Source organism: Vicugna pacos, chromosome 35 (assembly GCF_048564905.1).
Source record: "Vicugna pacos chromosome 35, VicPac4, whole genome shotgun sequence".
Taxonomy (NCBI): Eukaryota; Metazoa; Chordata; class Mammalia; order Artiodactyla; family Camelidae; genus Vicugna; species Vicugna pacos.
Genome location: NC_133021.1, coordinates 11,275,320 through 11,299,865, shown reverse-complemented (window position 1 = coordinate 11,299,865; position 24,546 = coordinate 11,275,320). Strand labels below are relative to the sequence as shown.

The 24,546-nt window shown below is 40.6% G+C and overlaps 2 protein-coding genes across 5 annotated transcripts in view; one reads left to right on the top strand and one right to left on the bottom strand.

Annotated features, from left to right (window-relative positions):
- SUV39H2 (SUV39H2 histone lysine methyltransferase) overlaps positions 1–8,240 on the top strand; it is a 42,526-nt gene extending 34,286 nt beyond the window's left edge. The window contains exon 7 of one of the 2 annotated variants that reach the window (XM_072955045.1): positions 8,159–8,240. The gene's annotated coding sequence lies outside the window, so the exon portion shown is untranslated. Of the gene's footprint in view, positions 1–709; positions 928–8,158 lie in introns of those variants that run through there. The other variant, XM_072955044.1, reaches the window with a different exon arrangement.
- The window catches only part of DCLRE1C (DNA cross-link repair 1C), a 63,380-nt gene extending 39,687 nt beyond the window's left edge, over positions 1–23,693 (bottom strand). For all 3 annotated transcript variants that reach the window (XM_072955043.1, XM_072955042.1, XM_072955041.1), the window contains exons 1-11: positions 23,520–23,693; positions 15,918–15,969; positions 13,602–13,686; positions 9,448–9,507; positions 7,520–7,575; positions 6,880–6,981; positions 6,242–6,314; positions 5,944–6,084; positions 3,064–3,165; positions 1,380–1,516; positions 825–879 (exon numbers count right to left, since the gene is read on the bottom strand). In XM_072955043.1, coding sequence (XP_072811144.1) covers positions 825–879; positions 1,380–1,516; positions 3,064–3,165; positions 5,944–6,084; positions 6,242–6,314; positions 6,880–6,981; positions 7,520–7,575; positions 9,448–9,507; positions 13,602–13,686; positions 15,918–15,969; positions 23,520–23,628 — 972 coding nt within the window. In that variant the 5' untranslated portion in view covers positions 23,629–23,693. The remainder of the gene's footprint in view (positions 1–824; positions 880–1,379; positions 1,517–3,063; positions 3,166–5,943; positions 6,085–6,241; positions 6,315–6,879; positions 6,982–7,519; positions 7,576–9,447; positions 9,508–13,601; positions 13,687–15,917; positions 15,970–23,519) is intronic.
- Positions 23,694–24,546: the final 853 nt, after the last annotated feature.

Below are 24,546 nucleotides of genomic sequence, written 5' to 3'. Positions count from 1 at the left end.
CAGACTGCATCCACATATCCCCAGTACAAAAGTAATCATTACCAGGGAAATGGGATACGTGCAGAAACGGTGAAACTAAAATTATATATGATTGAAAGAGTCGCAAAAAGCCTGGTTTTGTATTGCTTTTTCTCTAATACATGAAATTACTGCACTTCTGCACTTGCAAGATGCTAGTATTTACTTTGGAAATGCAAAAGGATTTCACTGCTAAATTGCCTACGTCAGGTTCCCATGCTAGTAGGTCAATTTCCTATATAAAAAGTACTGTAACAAAACCATTTTAAGCCCTCTTCAACTGAGTGATTCTACTATACTGGATCCTTCCTAAGGACAGGGTCTGCACCTCAGTCACCCTGTTCTCCCACACTGCTGAATAGTCACGACTACTTTTTGTATGGCTTTTCAGTATAATCAAATTTTGGAAGAGGCCAAGACTCTGTACAGTGCCTTCAGGCTGTCTATAGTGAGATTTTTATCTGTAGTACTCCTTCCAATAAGATTTATGATGCTTTTATGATAGGTGAACGGACGTGGGGAATTTGAAATACATTTAGGAAGCAGGTTAGGAAGAAAAAACTTAATCTATGTTTTCTTCAATGTTTAGGCTGAAAATAGGTAATTTTCTATTTCTTTTACACTTTGTAATTTCCTTTATATTTAGTAAACATAGCTCATCCACTGAGATATTTTCTCTGCATTTCTTTAGGAAAAGCCACAACCAGTCTCAAGCAGTAGAAACAGGGATGCCCCCAGAGGTGAAGGGGACTCCTGCTCTCAGCCACAAAGGCTGCCGAGGGTCTGAGTACATGGGATCCTCTTACCTCACTGTAGGAGGAATGAAAAGAAAAGCAGGCTCTATACGAACTCTCTCCAGTTCTAAAGGGAAATGGAAACACAAAATTAAAGGTCACTTAGCAAAACTAAGTGCTTCGAGGCTACTGTGGTCTAAAATCACCCTGCCATCAATTTCTTCCTGGGAAGGAGGGAACTCTTTTCAGAAGTATAAATGTCTGTAGGCATTCTGAATAGCCAATGTTAAGGAAATCTGCTAAACTATGATGATCATAGGTGTATATATGGGACCTCTCTACTCCACCAAGGATTTCTGTTCCCTACAGCGTCAGGTCAGTGCATTAACTCCCTGCCAAGCAAGACACTCTGTCCCTAAACATCTCTGTCTAACTAGATGAATACTGGCTAATGGTATTAGCCAACAGATAGGTTAGGAAGCAGCATTTCTTTGGTTTAGTTTAAATTTCATAAGTTATTGTCCACAATTATATCCTTTTCTTGGACTTAGGCTAGATTGCATTTCAACTATCAGTTTATCTCAAAGCAAGGTTTCTCTCAAAAGCCTTATGACGTTACTTGCTTACCTCACAATGACACTAGTTTTTCTGGTTCTTTCTCCAAACCACATAGTGGATGGCTTAATGCTGATTGTGTGGAGTGGAATTCTATTTTTGGAAGTAATTCCACAGGGTAACTTATTCCACTGAAAATATTCCTCTGCCTAGAAAAGATTTTAAAAACATAGGAAATTAGTTCAACACAGTCAACAAATCTGTAGGCAGGATCTCAAAATCAAATGTAGATTAAGTTTTCAGACATGGGGGGAAAAATGTAGAGATGAGGAAACAATTAGGTAAGTCCAGATTGAGGAACATTCTACAAAACTGCTGGCCTGGGCTCTTCAAAGATGTCAACGTGATGAAATAAAAACAAAAAGCTGGCAACTTGCTCTACATCCAAAGAGACTAAAAGAGGCCTGAGTGAATGTAACACATGATTCTTAACTAAATCCTGGACAGTCCTCCCCACTCCACAGCCATAAAGGACATGACTGGGACAACTGGGGACATCTGAGTGTGAACTGGATCACATCTAATGGTACCGTATCATGTTATGGTAAACTTGTTAACTATGTTAAACTTCCTGAGAGTGGGAACTGTACTGTGGTTGTAAAGAACGTTCTTATTTAGGGTGACATGTTATGACACCTGCAACTGACTCTCAAGTAGGTTGTGGGGTGGGGAGCTGGAGTATAATCTTTTGTGTGTGTATATGGGATAGACTGATGAATGCAAATTGTAGCACACAGTTTACCAATCATCAAAAGTAATTTCTTACCTAGTAGCTCTCCTACCTGGTCTGAAGTAGAATATTCCATGCTGTGCTGTGGGTAAGAGTCCTTTTTATTCTTTTTTTTTTTCTTTTCAATTTTGCTTTACCTTAGGGCTGAGCAGCTTTACTTTACGTTTTTGGCCATTGGAGCCTGTATTACCACCACAGTGATTATCTAAATGTGCACATGCAGTGTTTACTGAAATAGAAATTACTTAGATTTGAATGCTAAGATATTTTAAAATTTAGAGGAAAATTACGATCACGCATGCCCCTGCATTTGAAGATCACTAATTACTATTAGTGATGTTGAGTAACTATATAGATTAAAATGAAAAGAATGTTAAAGGTAAATTCCAAATTTAACACCCAGCATTTACTCAGAGAAGGCAGTATCTGTTGGCATGAGAAACCAATTACAAGTGAGTTTCAAAAACACTAGAAACAAGTCATTTGAAATTGAACCAGCAATACAGGGAACTTTTTCAAAATCTGAAGCAAAACTGTATCTTGATATTTATCTCAAATGAGCAGAAAAAAATAGTTAATTAATATGCATGTGTCATGAGTCTTAAAAATAAATAGTAATGGATTGTGAATGTTTTCTTAAATTCTAAGCTTTAACATATTACTAATTTCATTATAACATATTATTCATTACATAATTCATTACAAATGAAACCTATCAATTGTGTGTGAATATACTGCATTTAAAAACTAAGTATCTATTTCTGTAAACTGAGGATGAAGTTTATGGTAATGGAATAGTCATGTACAGTTGCATGAGCTTGCATTAGTAACTCAAGATCTCAGCCTTGGTTTTTACATTTATAAACTGAGGAGCCTAGAAAATGGAATTTCTGAGGTGCCTTCTGGACCTAAAACTTTGCTTTTCACGGATCACGCAAACAATAAGAAAAACAACCACCCGCGGACCTTGGGATGCCGACACGCGTGGATCTGAGTGTCACGGTCTGTGGTGAGATGATGAAGGATGTCAGGCATGTTTCTAAACATGTCCAGTTTATCCACGTGAACCTGGGGACAATAACAAAACCAGAACGTTATTGCAACTGCATTTCCTGTAAATAAAGCATTTGAGGGTGATCAGGCAGGGGAAAGCCAATCAGTTAGAACTGACTTTCTTCTTCCTCGAACCTAGTTTTCAGCTTTTCCCATGCACGTTAGTATGAGGGTTGTGTTCCCGGCAGTCAGTGTTTCTACCTGTTGTAAGTGGTAATGGAGAGTGTGGTGACTCGGCTGGTGGATGTCATTGGACCACGTAATACTGTCCTTCAGTCAAGAGTCATTCAATTAATACTGATTATGCACCTGCTCCAAGTCAAGCTTTATTCTCAATACTGGGAGTATCGCAGTGAACATGGCAGACACAAATGACCAAGAATCGCTTGCTGGTGAAGACACACATGACACGCCGAGTAAGGGCAGCTGGGGGGAAGCCAGCCCCAGACCCTCCCCTCCACACGCCTCTCCCCTGGATGCCAAGGGGGAGGGCAGACGCAGGAGGCCAAAACCAGACAAACCTAGGCCACCTTTAGAGTTCTAAGGCTCATACAGTGTGAGGTGTTGAAATCAACGTATCCGTTTTCCTTAAATCCTCCCTTCTGGGTACTTCAGAGTAAACAGCGAAGAACTACATCGATACCAGGACAATGAACGGCACACACACAAACTGTATTCTCGTTCTGAAGTCTGAGCAAGGAAACGGGTTAGAACCATGTCAGACTGCTGCAGTGATTAACACCAAGGCTGGGTCAGAAGAGTCTGAGCATAACTGCTTGCTGAGCCCGTGGCCTGTTGCTCTTGCCACCTGATCACTAACGACTAATGAGAAGTAAAAATGAATTTCCTTTCCTGGCCTAAGAAGGAGATAAAAAGGGGTAAATTCTGAGACGTAGGGAGAGACAGAAACTTTCATCCTCACGAAAATGAAGAAGCCTGAGGAAGTTACCACAGATGATCGATCTCTCAGGTCCCCTTGTAAAAGACCTCACTGTTCTGCTTTCAGGTTCCTGAGCTAAACTTGTTTCTATCCTCTACAGAGAAGGCTCATGCCAGAGGGACTCCGGGGTTGCCTCCAAAAGCCTGCCTCCCCTCCACCAACCCCACACCCCTCCTCGCCCAGGGTTTCTCCCTGCCAGGCCTCAGAGCAGGAGCCTCCAGTCTTTTTGATTTCACACAGAACAAATTTGGGACTGACAAGTGGTTGCTACCCTTACATTCTGCCAAGAGAGGACATGAGAAACAAGAAAAAATTAGTAGATAGTATAGATGAGTGTATGTGTGAGAGAGTGTGTGAGCACACACACACAACCTAGTATCACTGTGATTTTCATTTAAAAGTTTACTGTTATTTTCTGGGCGGGGGAAGCCATTTTAACATCTAAAAACACAGGAAAGCAAGTCCTTCCCAAAATGGAGAACTGGCAGCTTTACACCCATTTATTTGGACAGAAAAAAACCTAAGGAAGGAAGAAATTAGGGGAAGGTCTTGGAAAGTAAAGACTTACGGAAGAAGGCAGGAAGGAGCGGGTGAGGAGGGAGGGATGAATTTTTAAATTTTTAAATGCAGAAAAACTAGATCTTTTTAGTTTTGCTGAGTTACATGGTATCAAAGAATTAAGTTCTTGGCACAGGTCGGTTAGCTGGGAGATGACAGGAAAGGGTGCAAAACCGAGCAGAATTTAAATGTCCAACTCTTTTCGGAGCTTCATTTTGTTCAGTCACCACCAAAACTCCATCTTCTCTTGGGGAACGAGGGTGGAAGCCAGGCAGCCCAAGTGGGCCCTGTGGGCAGCTGGCTCTGCTGCCCGAGGTCCGGAGGGCCCAGCACCCAACCACTTGGAAGGGATAGGTGAACACTTGCTCATGGCCTCATGTGATATGGATCCTCCAGGACAGTGTTCTTCCCACATTTCTGACCCCGACCCACAGTAAGAAATATGTTTCCACAGCAACCTGGACACACACACATAATGGATGTACCGATGGTCCCAACTTGGGATGCTATGACATTAGGATGCTGTGAAACTGATATGCATTCAGTAGAAACTGGACTTTGAATTCTGAATTTTGATCTTTTCCCAAACTAGTGACACATGGTCACATTCTCTCTCGTGATGCTGGGCAGGGCAGAGAGCACAGCTCCCAGTCAGCTCTGCCATCATGAGGGTGAACGATCCACCCACTGACAACCACTGACCCAGACAACCATTCTGGGTTTCACTTTCAGTACAGCATTCAACACATCACACGAGATTTCACCAACTTACTATAAAACAGGCTTTGCATTAGATGATTTTGCTCAATTGTAGGCTAAGTGCTCTGAGCACATTTAAGGCAGGCAAGGCTAAGCCATGATGTTTGGTGGGTCAGGGATAAATGCATTTTCTACTTAATGATATTTCCAGCTTATGGATTTACTGAGACGTGACCCCATTGTTAAGCTGAGGAAGATCTGGATATGTACATGGCTGATTCCCTATGTAAATTTTCATAAAACGACAATTACTCTGACTGCAAGAAAGGCACTCAGATATTTCCCAGTTCAAATTCATTCTCAGTGCTGGTTACAGACACTAAACCTATTTCATGACCCACAGTTTTGGAGAAAAAAGAAAAACTTTCTTATGGGACTTTTCACCAAAGGGCTCCTCCCACTGTCAGTTGCTCCCACAAGGAGGTGATGAAGGCTGCATCCATCGTTACCCTTTCCAGTTTGGGAGTGACGGGGAAGGGAAGATGGAGTTGGGAGGAAGGATGGGAGTAGCAGAAAAGAGAGAGCTGCTGTGGTACCTGGGCCCCAAACTCCTCACTGAGGTTGGTGAACAGGTACTCGTAGCCGTAGGCAGCTTTGCAGTTCAGCCACACCACATGGTACGGGCTCCGGGTGATCCAGCCACGGACCAGCTCCAAGATTCCACTCAGACACTCCTCCTGTGCAGGAATTTTAAAAGGCAGGTAACGCTTTTCCATTCCCAACGTCCCCAGGTATTAACGCCAACGGGAACGATTACCATCTGATCTGTTACCCTACAAGCTTCCCTCCAGAAATGCAGCCCAGGGGGTCACTTGCTTCTCCGGGGAGACATACCCGACTAGGAATTTGATAATATTTTGGGTCACAGAACGTGGTATCTAAGTACACACTCTGGATGTCTTTCACTCTGGAAACAAAAACAAAATAAGGAGTGTTAATCATCTCACGGCAAGTAAACCATAAAGTGTAAACTCTCATTGATGTGATATGATGTTCCATTCCATGTGGAATTTTTTTGTTAAACCAACTTTGTTAAGAAATGATTTCCATACAATAAAAAAAAAAACCCACAGATGTTGCATATGTGACTCAGTGAATTTTGACCAATTCATGCAACTACTACCCCCACCAATGCACAAAATGTTACCATCGCTCATTTCAGGAAGAAAAATTTGCTTTACTGTTACAAATATTACTATAATCGAGTTAGCTTTCTAATAGAAACAAATGCTCATATTTGGGCGGAAAAGAGCAATAAAACCTTTTAAACAATGAAGACTTTTTTTTTCAAATTTTTCATCTTTTAATTTTGGGGGATAATTAGGTATTTGTTTATTTACATATTTGTAACAGAGGTACTGGGGATTGAAGCCATGACCTCGTGCTTGATAAGCATGCACTCTACCACTGAGCTAAGCCCTCCCCCCAAATGCTGCAGCCTTCTTGTTCGAGAACTACATAAAGCCCAGTACCTGCCCCCAGAGTGCAGAAGCTCCAACCTGGCAGCCTCTCCCTTTGCCAACCTGAAGTCTCCCGTGTACAAGACAGTTCCATTGTTGCCCTGAAATAAAAACCTGAAAAGGAAATATCCTTCAGTGACTTCTAAGCGCCATACAAAAATTTAATGAAACAAATATAGACTAAATCCACAGCCCATGCTGCCTGCCAAACACAGCCCCTATGAACAGTGTTAACAGAATTTCCACAGCTCTAAACCACACTCAGCCACCACCTCTTCCCCAGGGGTAGGAAAAATAATAATATGATGGAGATACTGCTGAGTTTGCAAGAGATGTCCTCTGAAATACGTTAGCACTCTGAGGTTTACGCTGAGATCATTCCTGCTCATGGAGAGAAAAAAATCACTTGATGGAAAAAGGCGAAGCCGATGGAGACATCAATACTGGAGACTTCCATCGTAAGGAAACCACATTTCAAAGGTGATCTGCACCTCAGCCCCACAAGTTCAATTTGGAGACAGAGATTAAAGGAGTTGCCATAAAAAGAATCAAGTCTCCCCGTGCGTGTTATTTTTAGACCCTAAAAGTTTATTTCTCCAAATATCACACACAGCTACACAAAATAAATGGGCAAAATAGAGAGCCTCCTTACATGACTGATCCTGGGCAATGACCAGCTGGTAAGAGAGTCACGACAATCTCTTCCTTCTAAAAAGAAAGGAAGGAAGGAAAAATAGACGTTATCGTTAGGACCCAGCTTAAAGAAAGCCCTCCTTAATAGAGCATGTGCAAGTACTTCTCAACTATGCAGTATGGCTTTTCTCATTTCCCCACTCTCCGAATCCTAGAAACAGTCCTCACACACAAAACAAATGCTTAAATGTAGGGGTACAATATGACAGCAATTTCCACTCTCAGGTACACACGCGAGAGAAATGAAAACACATGTCCATGTAAAAACCCGTCCTTGAATGTTCACAGCAGCACTATTCATACTAGCCAGAGAGTAGAAACAGCCCAAAGGTCTATCTACTGATGAATGAATAAGCAAAATGTGGTCTATCCAAACAAAGGAATATTTTTTGCCATAAAAAACATGCATAAACCTTGAAGGCATTATTCAGAGTGAAAGAAGTCAGCCACAAAAGGTCATCTATTATACAAGTCCATTTATAGGAAATGTCCAGAACAGGCAAATCCATAGAGAATTAAAGTAGACTTGTGGTTGCCAGGAGTTGTGGGGAGGGAGAAACAGAGAGTAGCTGCTAATGGGTACGAGGTTTCTTTTCAGGTGATGAAAATATCCTAAAACTGACTGTGGTGATGGACATACAACTCTGTGAACATGCTACGAGCCATTGAATTGTGTACTTTAAATGGGTGAACTGTATGGTATGTGAATTTGTCTCAATAAAGCTATAATGCCACCATTAAAAAAAAAAGTTGATGTAACCTGGTCTCAAGTCACCATACAGCACATTGTACCGTCCCATCAGGCAGAGCCTCTCAGGGCTCAGTACCTGGGGCAGAGCTCTGGACACACCAGCTCTCTGCTCAATGATGTTACCTCCTTCTGTATGTCTGGCATCGTTTATTCCAGAGGGCTCCTTTAAAATGGGCTCTCCCATTGCTTAAAGCTGGAGGCAGGATGCCCAAAAGCCTCAGTGCACAAGGAGAAACAGAAAGAACCAGACAGGAGGACTCTGCTCACCGAGAGGCACCTGCTGCCTGGTGCCCGATTCTGAGAGAGCCTTCCACTGACACGCGCCACAGGCAGCCAAGTGCTGAGAGCATCTCTCCCCAACAGTGTGGACTAACTGAGCCCAGAATGGCATTAGGAAGGCTCAGGCCGTTCCTCTTCCCCTCCCTCAGGATGGTAACTTGAGGAGGAGTATTCAATGTCTGATCTCCAGGGAGGAAATGTGAAAAGTCGGCCCCTGTCCCATCACGGCCACCCCACCAAGGTCACCCTTCAGAAGTTAAATGTGTCAACAAAGCAGGTGATAGTCAAGCTACAGAATGAATATTAACTAGATTTGCCATAAAATAGGAAAACACCTCCTAGCCCTATGTATCACCTGAGATAAAAGTAAATAAATAAATAGAGGAGGTAGATCCACAATCCTACTTACTATTAAAAAATAAATGCCACACACAAAAGTAACTGCTTCTAAATTAAGGACCAAAAAATAAATTAGATTTGCTTGGACAATGTCTTTTTCTTGAAAATACTTCAGAAAAAAAATCACAATGTACATAAATTTGCTGCAAAAATATTAAGCACCACATAATTTTATATCCTGAACATTGTAATAAACTGAATAAATGGAACAGTGACATCACATGGTAACATCATTACTACAGAGTTCCCATCATTAACATTAAAAAGGAGGAATTCTGACAGAAACCATGTCCAATCTTTAGATGTAGAAAGTAAATACATCACAAGTGGATTTTTTTTCCCCTACAAACTCACTTACTATAAATTTTATTTATGGTTAAATGAGCACTCAAAATCAAGGAGAAAGATAATCATTTAACACTAATAATTTTTAAAAACACAGATTTAAAATTAGTTACCTCGCCTGATGCTTCATCGACTAAAGATATCTGGGTAGGAGTTTCAATTTCAATCGATATCTATTAAAACAGAATAAGAGATCATGTATACATCATATTATACATTTCCACAGGTTTTTTCAGCTTTATATACCTTTGCCATTTCAAATGTAAAAAGGGGGCAAAGAGAAGAAGTTACAGACTTTCTGTGGGACAATTTCTGATTTCACTATACTATCAGTTTAACAGCCTGAAAACATGATAAAGCTAAAATAATACATTTCTTGAGGCTGATGTGGCAATATGTACTGGATGTCTTATAAACTTACACATCCTTAGATACAGCAATTCTGCTTCCATGAGCTCAGTTTTCCTCCCTTCACCTTCCCATCCCTCCTGCTCCCATTCCCCTCTCCCTTTGAACTTGAGTCTTTGTAAAAAACATAATCACATTTAGATTTTGTGCTGCAGAACACAGTCATCCATCAGTCTATGACTGTTGGCCTAATTCACCGAGGGTACCTGGACATTTTACTAGAACAGCAACCAGCACAGAGATGCATTCAGTAAGTGGTTGATGAATGATCATAATTCTTCATTTCTTTAGTCATCTGACCTCATAAAATTTACCATGACTGAGGTTCAGATGTGAAAATATCCTTGCATTTCTGGGATAAACGCATTGTACTCATGATGCACTATTTTTTAACACTGTTAGATTCAGGTTGCTGTTACCTTCACAGGATGTTCATGTGTTCATGTATGAAGTGGCCTTTTCCCCCACATATTATCTTCATTCATTTTGCCAGTGAGGTTGAGAGGCTTACCTTTTAATTCTCTCCTATAAAGGGATTATTTGTTCTTTGAACATTTGCCAAAATGTACCTATAAAACCATCTGGGCCTGGGGCTTTTTTGAAGAAGAGATCTTTGAAAACTTGTCTTAATGTCTTTGAAGGCTACTTCTTTACTCAAGTTTTCTATTTTTCTTGCCTCAGTTTGGTTTCCCCTACTTCTACAGATATTCATCCACTGTGTCTAAATGATCAAATATATTATCATACTAATTTTCAAAACAATGCAATGCTATTATTAACATTTTCCTTTTTATCATTCTGTGTATGTGTGTGTGTGTGTGTGTGTGTGTATATATATATATATATATATATATATATATATATATATATATATATATATATATTTGTTTTTTGTTTTTTCATCAATCTCGGCAGAAATTTATCTCTATTTCTCTAGTGACCAGCTTTCAGTTTCGTTAATTTTCCCCTTTATTTCCTGTGGTAGTTGTTAGTCTATGCATCACTAACCTGTCCTTTTCTCTTTATCATTTCCTTCTTTCACATATCCATAGATTTGCTTTGTTGCTCCTTTTCCTTCTTATTGAATCAGACTTACTTCATTTAATTCTAATCTTTGTTTTCTAAGAAATGCACTTAATGCTATCAGTGTCCCTTCAAGTACCAATTTAGCTGTGCCCCACATCTTTGACATGCCCTATTTTCATTGTCCATCAGTCCTAGGTACTGTGTTTTTCTTGACAATTTCCTCTTCAATCTAAGAGCTGTTTGTGGTATACATCTAGTTCCCATATGTATGCAGTGATTTAAGCTCTCCTTTTACTCCTGATTTCCAACATCACTGCATTATGATCAAAGAACAGATCACTAGGATTTCTTGAAACATCTTTAGTGACAGAGTACATGCTTAATTTTGGTAAATGTTCCATCTATACATAAAGATCACCCTTTCTCTGTTAGGTTTAAAGCTCTGTGTTTTGATTAGTTCACATGCATTAATATGTCATTTAAACCTTCTGTATATTCACTTACTTCCAACCTCCAACATCTTTCAGTTGAGAGAGTGGTCCAGTAAGCTCTCCAGCTACCACTGCTGAGTTGCCCCCTTCTCCTGAGATTCCGAGGGGGGTCTTGCACTACATCAACCCAACTGAACTGGAGCTCTCCTACAAGCCCCTTCCATGTACACTTCCAACTTAGCAGTGGCCACAAGAAACCCGTGTCAGATTTGGAAGGCAGAAGCGAACCAGCAGCCATTTTTCAACACCCCGCAGGGCACCAAAAACCGTAACAGCTCGTGTACGCTGTTGATCTGTTGTCTCAATGCGCTGACACTTCTGCTGGACATCCTCCCTCAGATGTGTGTGAACCAGGAGTGTGGACTCAGTGGCGAAGTGGGCGGCAGTTGGCCAAGATTGAGAAAGCAAGAGGCAGACGTGGGTACCCATTTGTCCCAGTGGATTCCAGGGTGTCTTCACTCTTCTCTCCTTTCTCAACTTTCCTTCCCGACTGCTGGCCGGACTGACTCACAGCAACTTCAGGCCTAATTTCAAGGCCAAGGTTACGGCCTTGCTGTTGTGTCCTCCTGCAGAGTTGGGACGGACCCCACCCCAATGATAGGTCAGAGGCTGAGACTGAAGACATCATACATGCACCAAGAGGGTGTGAAACACTGCGTGACTCACATCGTGGGATTTTCTGGGGACAGGAAGGCAGTACCCAGGCTAGGACGAAGTGGCTTGTGGGGCCTGTGAAAGTAGAAGTGTGTAGTCCTGGTTTTCACTGTGGTCACGGTGTAGGCCTGGGCTTACATGTCTGAACTCCACATAGGCGCCACAGAAGGAGTAAGCTTTTCTATCAGTTTGCCTGGATGTGGGGCAGAAGGGGAAGCTGGACGTGGGAGGTGAAAACTGCCACCAGTTGGACATCAAACAGACTCTTGGTGACACTTGTTCATACTTCTCTGCCAGCTTTCCCAATTACTGATGGTTTAATCCATGTAATGGACCCAAATTCTATCCACTAATTGTTGTTCTCTTTCTCTGATCCAGCCCCGGGTGATCAGTTACTACTGCATCTGGTTTGAGGTTATTTTGTCAATTGTATGTATATTCACATCTTCTTGGTCTGTTCCTTTTAACAGTAAATAACACCCTCTATGATTTTTTGCCTTCAATTTTTTAAAATTAAAGTATAGTAGATTTACAATGTTGTACTAATTTCTGATGTACAGCACAGTAATTCATTTATACATACATATATTCCTTTTCATATTATTTTTCATTATAGGCCATTACAAAGTATAGAATACAGTTCCCTGTGCTATACAGTAGGACCTTGTTGTTTATCTATTTTACATACAGTAGTTAGTATTTACAAATCCCAAACTCCCAATTTATCCCTCCATAACGCCTTTCCTCCCTGGTAACCATAAGTTTGTTTTCTGTCTGTGAGTCTGTCTCTATTTTGTAAATAAGTTTGTTTGTGGGTTTTTTTTTTCTTTATGTTCTCCATATGTTATCTTATGTCATATATTTTTCTTTCTCTTTCTGGTTTACTTCACTTAGTATGACAATCTCCAGGTCCATCCATTGCCATCAATTCTTTATATGATTTAAAGTTTCCACTTGACATTTTTAGCTTCTAATTGTTCAGTGTATCTTCTCCATTTTTTTTCCATTTTGACTGCATTTTTCCTTGAGTGTTATCTATGTCTCTTGTAGATCAAGACTGGTGGATCTTTTTTTTTTTTTTAACCTAAACCAAGAATTTGTCTTTTGATCAAGAGTTGAATTAAGTCCTTTCATATTTGTAGTAACTACTTTTATAACAGGACTTTTTCTATCATTTTCTTCTCATTTTCGACATACCACACTTTCGTTTTCTCACTTTAATTATCTGCCTTCCTTTGGATAGATCCATTTTATTCTGCCAGATTCAAAACTATCCATTCTGCTTTTATTCTGGTTGCTATTCCTTTCTTATTATAACCCACAAGTTATGTTTGTTTTTCCTAATCTATCCCATGATCTAAATAAGAGGATTTATCAATTATGTTAATAAGTGTTGTACACTCTAAAGTATTAAGATGCAACTCAGCAAGACAGTCTGTGAGATTAGACAGAACTAAGAATCTACATCCATATGTTGAGGACAGGAAAGACAAACCAATGACAGTAAAATGTCAACCTCTTCCAAACTAATGAATTACAAAGACTAGATATCAACACTGTAATTACTGTGGATAAATATAGTGTATGAGGAAGCAGGCTTTGAATAACACCAATATTTTGTTCCATCTCCTTCGAAAAATATTTGTCACTTGAAAAAAAAAAAGTGTCACTCAAAAAATAAAACTTACGATTCGTTTCTCCCAAAATCTGTACTTCGGGTTAGTTAACAACAGCTCTTTAGTCACAGGTGAGCAGTATAAGTAAACCTTCAAACTGAAAAGAAAAGACAAAACAAAACAAAAAAAAGAGCACTGTTTTAGTACAATCCAGGTGCGCCATCTTGGTAACCAGGAAATGTATTTCAATAAGTATCAGTTATCTCAAGTAATTCAGAAACTAAGCTGGCACAAAAAGTGTTAGAATGGTTCCCAACAGACCAACACGCCAGTGAACACCTCTGTCCTAATGAGAGTGTGAAGGGGCAAGGAAGAAGCAGAGGAGAGAAAATAGAGTCCTCTGACCTCCTCAAAGGCTGGTCCTCACCATTCTCATCTTAAAGATATGTGTTTGTACACAACCAGGCATGTGTGGAAAGACATTATCAAATGTTAAAGGACCTGTGCAGAATGGGGAGGTGGCCTGGGCTACAGAAGACTTCTATGTTTTACTTCACGTAAATCAATGCTGTGTATTTTTCTAGTGGGCAGAAGTCAATTTCACAGTAAACTTTTAAAATTCAGCACTGTAAGTTAGAGTTAGGGGTACAGTCTGTGGCAGAATATACTTTCCAAAGATGCCCACACTAACATACATCCCAACCACACATGGTCTGCTTACAAAATGGACACAGAAATTTCTCCACAGACAGGAGGGGTCTATGTTAACCTCCCCTTGAGGCTGACAGACGTTTGTAGCTGCCTCAATCCAAAAGAATGTGATGGAAGCAAAACTGCAGGACTTCTGAGGACAGATCTCTAGACAATATGGATTCTGCTAACTCTTTCTTGGGACATACACTTTTTTGTTTGTTTGTTTACATTTAAGAAGTCTGGTTATCCTAAAACCACCATGCTGGAGAGACATTTTTTGAGACAGAGATGGAGCCCTAGCTGTTTGAGTCTCCCCAACCCAGATGTCAGACACAGAATGAACGAGCCGTCAAATAAGGTCAGTCCCTACATGACACCCAGTCAAGCAGAAACCAGCCATCCCCACTGAACCCTGTCAGAATTCATGATCTACAGAGACAGAGAGAGAATACATGATTAGTGTTGCTTTCAATCACTAAATTTTGGAGTCATTTGTTATGCAGCAATAGATAACTAATATGTAGTCTCTAAAATCAGACAGACCTGGTGGGAATCCTGGCTACATGACCTTGGACAACTAATATAACATCTCTGGTTCCTCAGTTTCCTCATCCGTAAAATAGAAATAGTAATTGTATCTATTCAAAAGAGTATCCAGAGGCTCTAATGAGGATGTCAGCTCCAAGAGGGATTTTTACCTGTTTTGCTCACTAGTGTATCCTCAACATCCAGTACAGTGCCTGATTCATCATAGGCACTCAAACAGAATGCTGAGCTAATAAGCACGTAGTGCCCAGAATATATATATATTTTAAATAAATAAACATTGGCTACCATTATCACAAACATAGACTACTTATATCACTTAGCAGAGAAGCCTGCTAAATCAAAGGTCAAAGAGTCAAAAAATCAATAGAGTCCTCTCCAAATACAGATGACCCTTGAACAACACAAGTTTCAACTGCAAGGATTCACTTATACATGGATTTTTTTTTTCACTAAATACGTACTACAGCACTTGGTAGTCTGAGGTTGGTTGAATCCAGAGATGCAGAACTGGGAGTAGGGAGGGCCAACTGTAAAGATATAAGTGCATTTTCGACTGCACACAAGGGCGGTTCCCCTAACCTCCATGTTGTTTAAGGGTCAATTGTATGTATTTTGAGGATTTGGAATTAGATTTTGGTAATGGCTGCAGGAAAAGAAGGCAATGGTTCAGCTTTAAGAACAGATCCAACAATATTATATGATTCTTTATAATGCAGCAACCATTTAGACACATACATACACACACTTATAGAAAAGAAAACGAACAGACTACTGCTGTACCCCAAAACACAGATGAACCATTCAAATATAATGTTAAGTAAAAGAAAACAAGTAGAAGAGTCTGTTCCGTGTGATTCTATTTAAGTAAGTTCAAAAACAGCCAAAGCTGAACAATGATGACAAAAGTCAAAGAGAGGTGACCCTTGGGCAGGGAAGACTGACTGGAGAAGGGTCAGGATTCCGTTCTGGAATATTGGTGCTGTTCTATTTCTTGATATGGGCAAAAGCTACATAGATACGCTCACTTGTAAAAGGTCATCAGACTGTCCCCTTATGACTTAATAAGTAGTTTTCTGTGGAGATATTATAACTCAATTAAAATTTGTACCTAAAAAAAACACACAAGTAAGTAACAAAATAAATCACCTGCACTCCAATCTTCTTTTCAAGGTAGGGGCTCGTAATCCTTTCATGTGATCTGAAAACAAAAGAATGAGAAATCATAAACACATTATTTTTCAGAGGACTCCTTGGCCCAAGGAAACTGAGTTGTCTGTTCTTTTTAGGGTTCCTTTTAAAAAAAAATAAATGAGAGGCTCACTTTTATAGGAGAGTTGATTCATATGGGATATTGCCTCTTGCTTCTGTAGATGAAGCATCCACCTGAAATCAGGACAAGAACCACTAAAACTGACCATCTCTGAGCCATCAGAAGCCATTTCAAAGGAGAATGACTCCCTGGCTGTGTCTGAACCACTTGGAGTAGCCACAGAAGACGGCATGAGGGTCTCATTAGGAATTGCTTCCATCAATTTCCTTTCACTTTAAACCACCCACCCTTTGGGCCATGCTCTCTGTGGCCCATTCAATTTCAGTCACTTAAGTTAGTTCACCTGGAAATTCATGTTTGTTTCCATGGAATCCTTGAGAAAACCATTCGGGCTTAGACTGGATTAAGAAGAGTTTCATTATCTTCTCAGCCTGTGACTACTGGGTGGAAAGGTGGGTTATTGCTACCCACAGAGCCTTGCTCCACAGTTTTCCAAATTAAGAAACACAGCAAGGAGACTTTTAAAGAAAGGTAACATTTAACCCAAATGGTACCTTAAATATATAGTGCATTATAATACATTTTGAATCTTCAGCATGCAAGAGCCTGGATAACAAGAGGAAAACATTTTGAAATTGTTTAATTAAATCAAGCCAATTCTAACTATCCTAATTCCAAAGAAAACAAAAAGAAAGCTGGAGTAGCTATACTTAGACAAAATAGGCTTTAAAACAAAGACTGTAATAAGGGACATTATCATATTACATAATGTATTACATAATGATGAAGGGGTCCATCCAACAAGAGGATACAACATTTGTGAATATGTACGTACCCAACATAGGAACATCTAAATATATAAAGCAAATATTAACAGATATAAAAGAAGAAATACAAAACAATATAATAAGAGCAGGGGACTTAAATACCCCACTTACATCAATGGATAGATCATCCAGACAGAAAATCGGTAAGGAAACATTGCACCTAAATGACATATTAGATCAGATGAACACCATAAATATATACAGAACTTTCCATGCAAAAACAACAGAATATACATTCTCTTCAAATGCACATGGAACATTTTCCAGGAGAGACCATACATTAGGCCACAAAACAAGTCTCAATAAATTTAAGAAGACAGACACCATATCAAGCATCTTTTCCAACTACAACAGTATGAAACTAGAAATTAACTACATGAAGAAAACTGGAAAATTCATAAATATGTGGAGATTAGACAACACGCTATTGAACAACCAATGGGCCAAAGAAGAAATCAGAAGAGAAATTTAAAAACATCTTGAGACAAATGGAAATGGAAATAAAACACATCAAAGTTTGTGGAATGCAGCAAAAGCAGTTGTAAGGGGAAGTTCAAGTGATAACTGCCTGGCTCAAGAAATAAGAAAAATCTCAAATAATCAACTTAACTTTACACCTCAAGAAACTAGAAAAGAGAAGACCAAACAAAGCCCAAAATTAGTAGAAGGAAGGAAATAAAGATTAGAACAGAAATAAATGAAATACAGACTAAAAAGACAACAGAGAAGATCAATGAAACTAACAGCTGGTTCTTTGAAAAGGTAAACAAAATTGACAAGTCTTTGGTGGACCCATCAAAAGGGGGGGGGAGGGAGGGATAGGACTCAAAATCAGAAATGAAAGAAGAGCTATTACAACAATTACCACAGAAAAGACACTACTATGAACAATTATACACCAACAAACAGGACAACCTAAAAGAAATGGATAAATTCTTGGAAACATACAACCTACCAAGACTAAATCATGATGAAACAGAAAATCTGAATGGTCTGATTACTAGTAAGGATATAGAATATATCAGTAATTTTGAAAATCCAACAAACAAAAGTCCTGGACCAGATGGCTGTGCTGGTGAATTCTACCAAATATTCAAAGAACTCATTTTATGAGGCTAGCATTACGCTGATATCAAAACCAAAGACACCATACACACATACACACACACACACACACACACACACACACAAATGCCAGTATCCCTGATGAACATAGATGTAAAAATCCTCAAGAAAATATTAGCAAACACAAGTCAACAATACATTAAAAGGATTTTACACCATGATCAAGTGGGATTTATTCCAGGGATGCAAAGATGGTTCCACATACACAAATCAGTCAATGTGATTATAGCACATTAACAAAATGAACAATAAAAATCATAGAATAATCTCAAAGCATTGGGTAAAACTCCATACCCATTTATAATAAAAAAAAAAACTCTCAACAAACCAGGTATGGAGGGAACATACCTCAGCATAATAAAGGCCATATGTGATAGGCCCTCAGCAAACATCACAATCAATAATGAAAAGCTGAAAGCTTGTTCTCTAAGATCAGGAACAGGACAAGAATGCTCACTTTTGCCCTTTTGTTCAACATAGTATTAGAACTCCTAGCAGAGAAAAAGAAATAAAAGGTGTCTAAAGTAGAAAGGAAGAAATAAAACTGGCTGTTGCTATTTATAGACAATGTGATACTTCACATAGAAAACCCTAAAGACTCCATGAAAAAAACTGTTGGAATAAGGGAATTCAATAAAGTTGCAGGATAGACATCAACAAAAGTCTGTTTCTACACGTTAATAACAAACTATCATAAAGAGAAATTAAGAAAACAATACCATTCACAACTGCATCATAAAGAATAAAATACCTAGGAATAAATTCAACCAAGGAAGTGAAAGACTTGTATATTGAAAACTAGAAGACATTAATAAAAGAAACTGAAGATGACACAAATAAATGGAAAGCTAGTCCATGTTCATGGACTGAAAGAATCAATATTGTTAACATGTCCACACTACCCAAGCAATCAACAGATTCAGTGCAAACCATATCAAAATTCCAATAGTATTTTTCACAGAAATAGAACAAATACTTCTAAAATTTGTACAGAGTCACAAAGACCCCAAAGAGCCAAAGCAATATTGAAAAAGAGCAATAATGGAGATGTCATGTTCCTTGATTACAAAATGCAGAGCTGCAGTAATTAAAACAGCACAGTACTGACATAAAAACAAGCAGATAGATCAACAGAACAGAATAGCAAGCCCAGAAAAACAACTCATACATACAGGATCAATTAATTTATGATAAAGAAACCAAGAATACACAAAGTGGAAAGGACAATCTCTTCAATAAATGGTGCTAGAAAAACTGGACAGCCACATGCAAAAGAGTGAAGCCTGACAACTATCTCACACCACACACAAAAATTAACTCAAAACAGATTAAAGACTTCAATGTAAGACCTGAAACCATAAAATTTCTAGAAGAAACCACAGGCAGTCATCTCCTTGACATAGGTCTTGGCAATGTTTTTTGTATCTGACACCAAAAGCAAAAGCAACACAAGCAAAAAGAAACAAGTGGGACTACATCAAACTAAAAAGCTCTGCACAGCAAAGGAAAGTTCCAACAAGATGGAAACACCTACTGAATAAGAGAAAATATTTGCAAATCATATTTCCAACATGGGACCAATATCTAAAATATATAAAGAACTCATACAATGCAAAAAACAAACAATCTGATCTTTTTAAATGGGAAGATTTGAATAGACATTCTTCCCAAGACATACAGATGGCCAACAGGTACATGAAAAAATGCTCCACACCAGTAATCATCAGGGAAATGCAAATCCAAACCACAACAAGGTATCGTCTCACACCCGTCAGAACGGCTGTCATCAAAAAGAACACAAATAACAAGTGTTGTAAAGGACATGGAGAAATGGGAACCCTTGTGCACTGTCGGTGGGAATGTAAATTGGTGCATCTACTCAAGGAAAGCATGGAGGCACCTCAAAAAATGAGAAACAGAACAACCATATGGTCCAGTAATCCCACCTCTGGGTATTTAACTAAAGAAAACAAAACCACTAACTCAAAAAGGTATCTGCACCCCCATGTTCACTGCAGCATTATTCACAATAGCCAAGAAATGGGAACAACCTAAGTGTCCATCTATAGATGATGGATAAAGAAGAAGTGGTGTAGATACACACAACAGAATATTACTCAGCCATAAAAAGAATAACTCTTGCCATTTGTGACAACATGGATGGACCTTGGGGATATTGTGTTAAGTAAAATAAGTCCAACAAAGACAAATAATGTATGGTCTCACTTATACGTGAAATGTGAAAACAGAAAACAGACTCATAGATACAGGGTACATACTGGTGGTTGCCAGAGTGGGGGGTAGGGGAATGGGAGAAAAGGGTGAAGGGGGTCAGAAACGAAAAAGGAAAAAAAAAGGAATTTAAAAAAATGTGTTTTTGTCTAACAACGAATTAACAATCTTCATAAAATTTCTAAAAACCGTTAAGTTTAATAAGTTTAAAGCTAATTAAACTAAAATTATTCTCTCTAAATAACTTTTTCCCAGCACTTTTAAGGTTAATACATAAATGCTATTTGAAAGTTAATTTTACTTAAAAAAAAAAAACCCTATAACCCAAGAGGTTATTTTGAAAGTCTTTTCCTCTTCAAATCATATACCAAAAATTACTTTCATTTGCATTTTGATTCATTTATGTCAATACTGCCAATTGATTAAGACAAAAAGCAAAGACAGTCAAGCTGGGTTGTTGGGGAGACAATGTTAAATAACAGAACAATAACCCACAAGAAAAAAATCTAATTATCCTAATTACCATGAACACACCTGCCCTCAACTTCCCAGTGGCAATCCTTAAGCCTTGAAAATAAGGCCGTCACCCCACCCTATGTGGCCGACACTCCACCTGCCCCCTCAGAGGGGACATCTCCTTGGGTCACTCCTGGTTCAGGCTTCTAGGGCCAATGAGTGCATCCTGGGGCAGGACTCTCAGTAACCAGGGTTTCCAGAGAGTTTGAGACACAGCAGAAAGAAGGCTGATTCAGGACTCTGCTCCATGCTCCCAAACTAACTCAGCAGGCAGCACCCTGTTTCACCAAGACACCCCATCCCAGCACCCAGGTCCCTTCCCGGCGGGCAGTCAAGGGAACCCAGGTGAGTTTACTTTGTGCTGCCCCAGAGTCTCCTTTCCAGGGCTTTTTTCTTTTTCCTGGACCAGAATAAATCATCTCAAGTTGTCTCCTGACAGGAACCCCCTCCCCCACCCTGGGCCACCGTTTTGGGGGGTCCCCTGGGCATCCTCCAAGCCTCACTGATGCTTAGCAAAGCCTGCCCTGAGTGCAGCACTGGATCCCAGAAGGGTCATAAACGGGCATCAAGGGGGTCCGTGGGCCACCCCAACTTGTATCAAAGTGTGATATGAACATGTTTTTGTGCAGTTTTTCTAACTAGAGTCCATGGATCTTGTCAGGTATTCTGTATTAGTCTGCTCAGGCTTCAATAACAAAATATCGCAGACTGGATGGCTTCAACAGAAATTTATTTCTAACAGTTCTGGAAGCTAAAGTCCAAGACCAAGGTGACCAGGCTGATTTCTGGTGTGGCCTCCCCTCGTGCCTTAAAACAGCCACCTTCTTGCTGTGAGCTCACAAGGCCTCTCCTCATTGTGCAGGTGGAGGGAGACTGCTCTCCCTTTTCTTTTAAGGCTACCAATCCTAGCAAATTAAGACTCCACCGTTATGACCTCATTTAACCTTAATCACCTCCTAAAAGCCCTTTCTCCAAACACAGTCACATTGGGGATTAGGGATTCAATATATGAATGGCAGGGGGCGTGGTATACAATTCAGTTCATAGCACTTCTGAAGAAGTCTGTTTCCCAAAAAAACTTAAAAACCACCAATAGGCAATGTGGCAACCTCTTAAACTGAGTTCTTGCCCTTGATGAGTTTACACCCTCATTGGGTAAACAGACCCATGTGTGATCAGAAAACAGGAAAAGTTATTCTAAACTGGTCGACAGTAGAGAGTCCATTGCTTGCTTAAAGTACTAACTAATGATGATGATTTCACACATTCCTTTAGATGAACTCTTTCTCCACTACTCCGAAACACGAAGGCCAAGCCCCAAAGCCATTCTTTCGTTGTGACCACATGTGAGTTCAGAAAGGCCAGCAAGACTCAACACAAAAGGTAAAACAGGGGCATCTTGATGCAGCAGTGGATTCTCAATGAAAAACAAGACAAAAACAAAAAAATGTTATCCTCAAGAAGAAGCAGAAAGACCCTCACAAGACTTAAATGCAAAAAGATTTTAATGCTCTCCAAACTGATGTATAGAATCAATGCAATCTAGTTTAAAACAAAATCTTTTATTTGGTTGGAAAAAAAGAAGACCCTGAAAGAGGCTCACCTGCTTTTTAGCAAATTGAGAGAGGAGATTCAGATTTCCTTTATTAAAGAGAGATAATTAGGGGCATAGAGCCAGAAAGCAGAGGCATTTCCCCAAAGCTGTAACTTCAATGATTTACAACAGGTTAAAGTGAGTGATTCCACACTCAAGACAACAGTTGCTGAAGACGGGCATGTTTTGATATCTGTAATTCACTTTAAAGTCACACCGTGTGGCATGTATCTGAGTCACTTCTTAGAAGAGGGGTTGAGGGCATGCTACTTAAGCTACTCTGGAGGCCCTTACTCCAAGAGGCAGCTTTTAGAACGCTTCAATTAAGCTTCAACCCTGTCAGTGCAAAGGCTATGCTAATTAGCATAGCAACCCTATTTTCATTGGTAAAGTTAGTGACATATCAGTCAGCGAACCAGATGTTAAAAATAGACAATGGTTGTGAAATCAGTGGTAGTCCAGCTCTGGAGATGGGCTAAAATGTTGTACACACGCTTCGGCCTTGCCTGGAGCATCCAGCATCTGGACCGTATATCTTCGGGGCTGAAACTCCAGGCTTCATTCCTAACCCCGTTCAGCTGTGAAATCTTAGTATTCCGGTTGCCTGACCTGGCCGTGTCTAAGGGAAACCGCATCCTGCCTCTAGACCAAAACCGAACCTTTCAAACTGGATGTGGACAGAACACCTATAAGGAGGGGGCTCTTGCGATTCGTGGAGCTGACAGACGGGATGTTTCATTTGATGCGCACTGGCTTGGTAATAAATGGTTGGGGGGTATCGCAGAATTTCATCTAAACGTGTCTTCATAACAGAGTCGCGAGGACATGGGGGAAGAACTAAGAAATCCTCGCCAACCCCTGACTGTTGGGCCCGGGGAGGGCTTCCGAGTAGTTGCGGAGAGAACCCAGGAGTTGTGCCTAATCAAACTGGCCTGGGTCGGTGATCACTCGCAGGCGCTGTTCCGTCCCGTGGTGCCGAAGAGCGGATAAATAAAGCCTCAGGCGGGCCAGTCTGCGACAAGCTGCAGTCGCTAGTCTCTCCCCGGGCCCCCTCACGGCCTGCACTCCCTCCTCCGGGACCCCGACCTCCGCCTTCCCTCCTCTCCAGCCCCTGGGCGACCTCCTCGCGGGAACAGAACCCGCGCAGCCGGGGACCGGGAGGGGCGGCGCGCCGCGCTACTCACCCTTGTGGCAGTGGGACAGGAAGTAGGCGCGGGCCCTCAGGTTCTCCCTGTCGAAGCGGTCTATGGAGATGGTTGGATACTCGGCCATCTGCCCCTCGAAGGAGCTCATCGCTCCGATCAAACCCAGCCGACTGGCCGCCTCGCCGCCCTCGGAAGCCCAAGCCGCGCTAACCTCGCTGCCACTTCCGGGAACCTGCCGCCGCCTCACCATTGGCCGGCCGGAGTCAGCCACGCCCAATCAGAGGAGCCCTGAGGCCTGGGGGCGGTGCCAAGGAGCTTCCTGTAAATTCCTGCCATCCACTTGAAACTGACTGAGGCGGTTACTGCGCTCAGAGCTGGGAGGCCGTGGGAATGTAGCAGGTAGCGCGAGGAGTGAGGTTCCTCCCGGAAACCTTGGCACAATATGGGTAGCGCTCTGCCTAAAAGTTGCCTGTGTCTGTGCAGGAACAGCAGCGCGAAGGGAAAATGAACATCCTGATTTCCTAGGAGGCTCCACTCAAGAATGTGAAAAGGGATGCAGAGCTTGGCTTTGAGATCAGAGTGCGTTCCACTTCCCGCTTGTCCATGAGATCCTGAAAGCCTTTCGCTTCTCCTGTCTCTTCTCTTCCCAATGTCTACCTTATGGGATAACCGTGAGGACTGTATGAGAAAAACTATCAGTCTGGTAGTAGATTCAAAAACTCGCTCCCGTTTGTAATTTACAAACGGAATTACACAGTCTGTGATGATCACAACTCAGATGCGTGATCCTAGGGTAGATAAGTAAAGATCCCAAGGAAAGTTTAGCTGCTAGCCTCCCCTACCTCCAACCCCTTTTGAGCTTTCTTTCTTTCTTTCTTTTTTAGGAATTTAGAAAAATATATAAAAGAAAAGGTTGCATGATGAAAGAAAGTTTGGAATATTTTAACCACCAAAGCAACTTTATGAAAAGGTTTGTTAAGGTATTAACATTCACCAAATAGTCACAATGGCATTCCCTGCACCCCTTCTGAGTAAGTCTTCTTAGACACCACAGTATTATTAATCG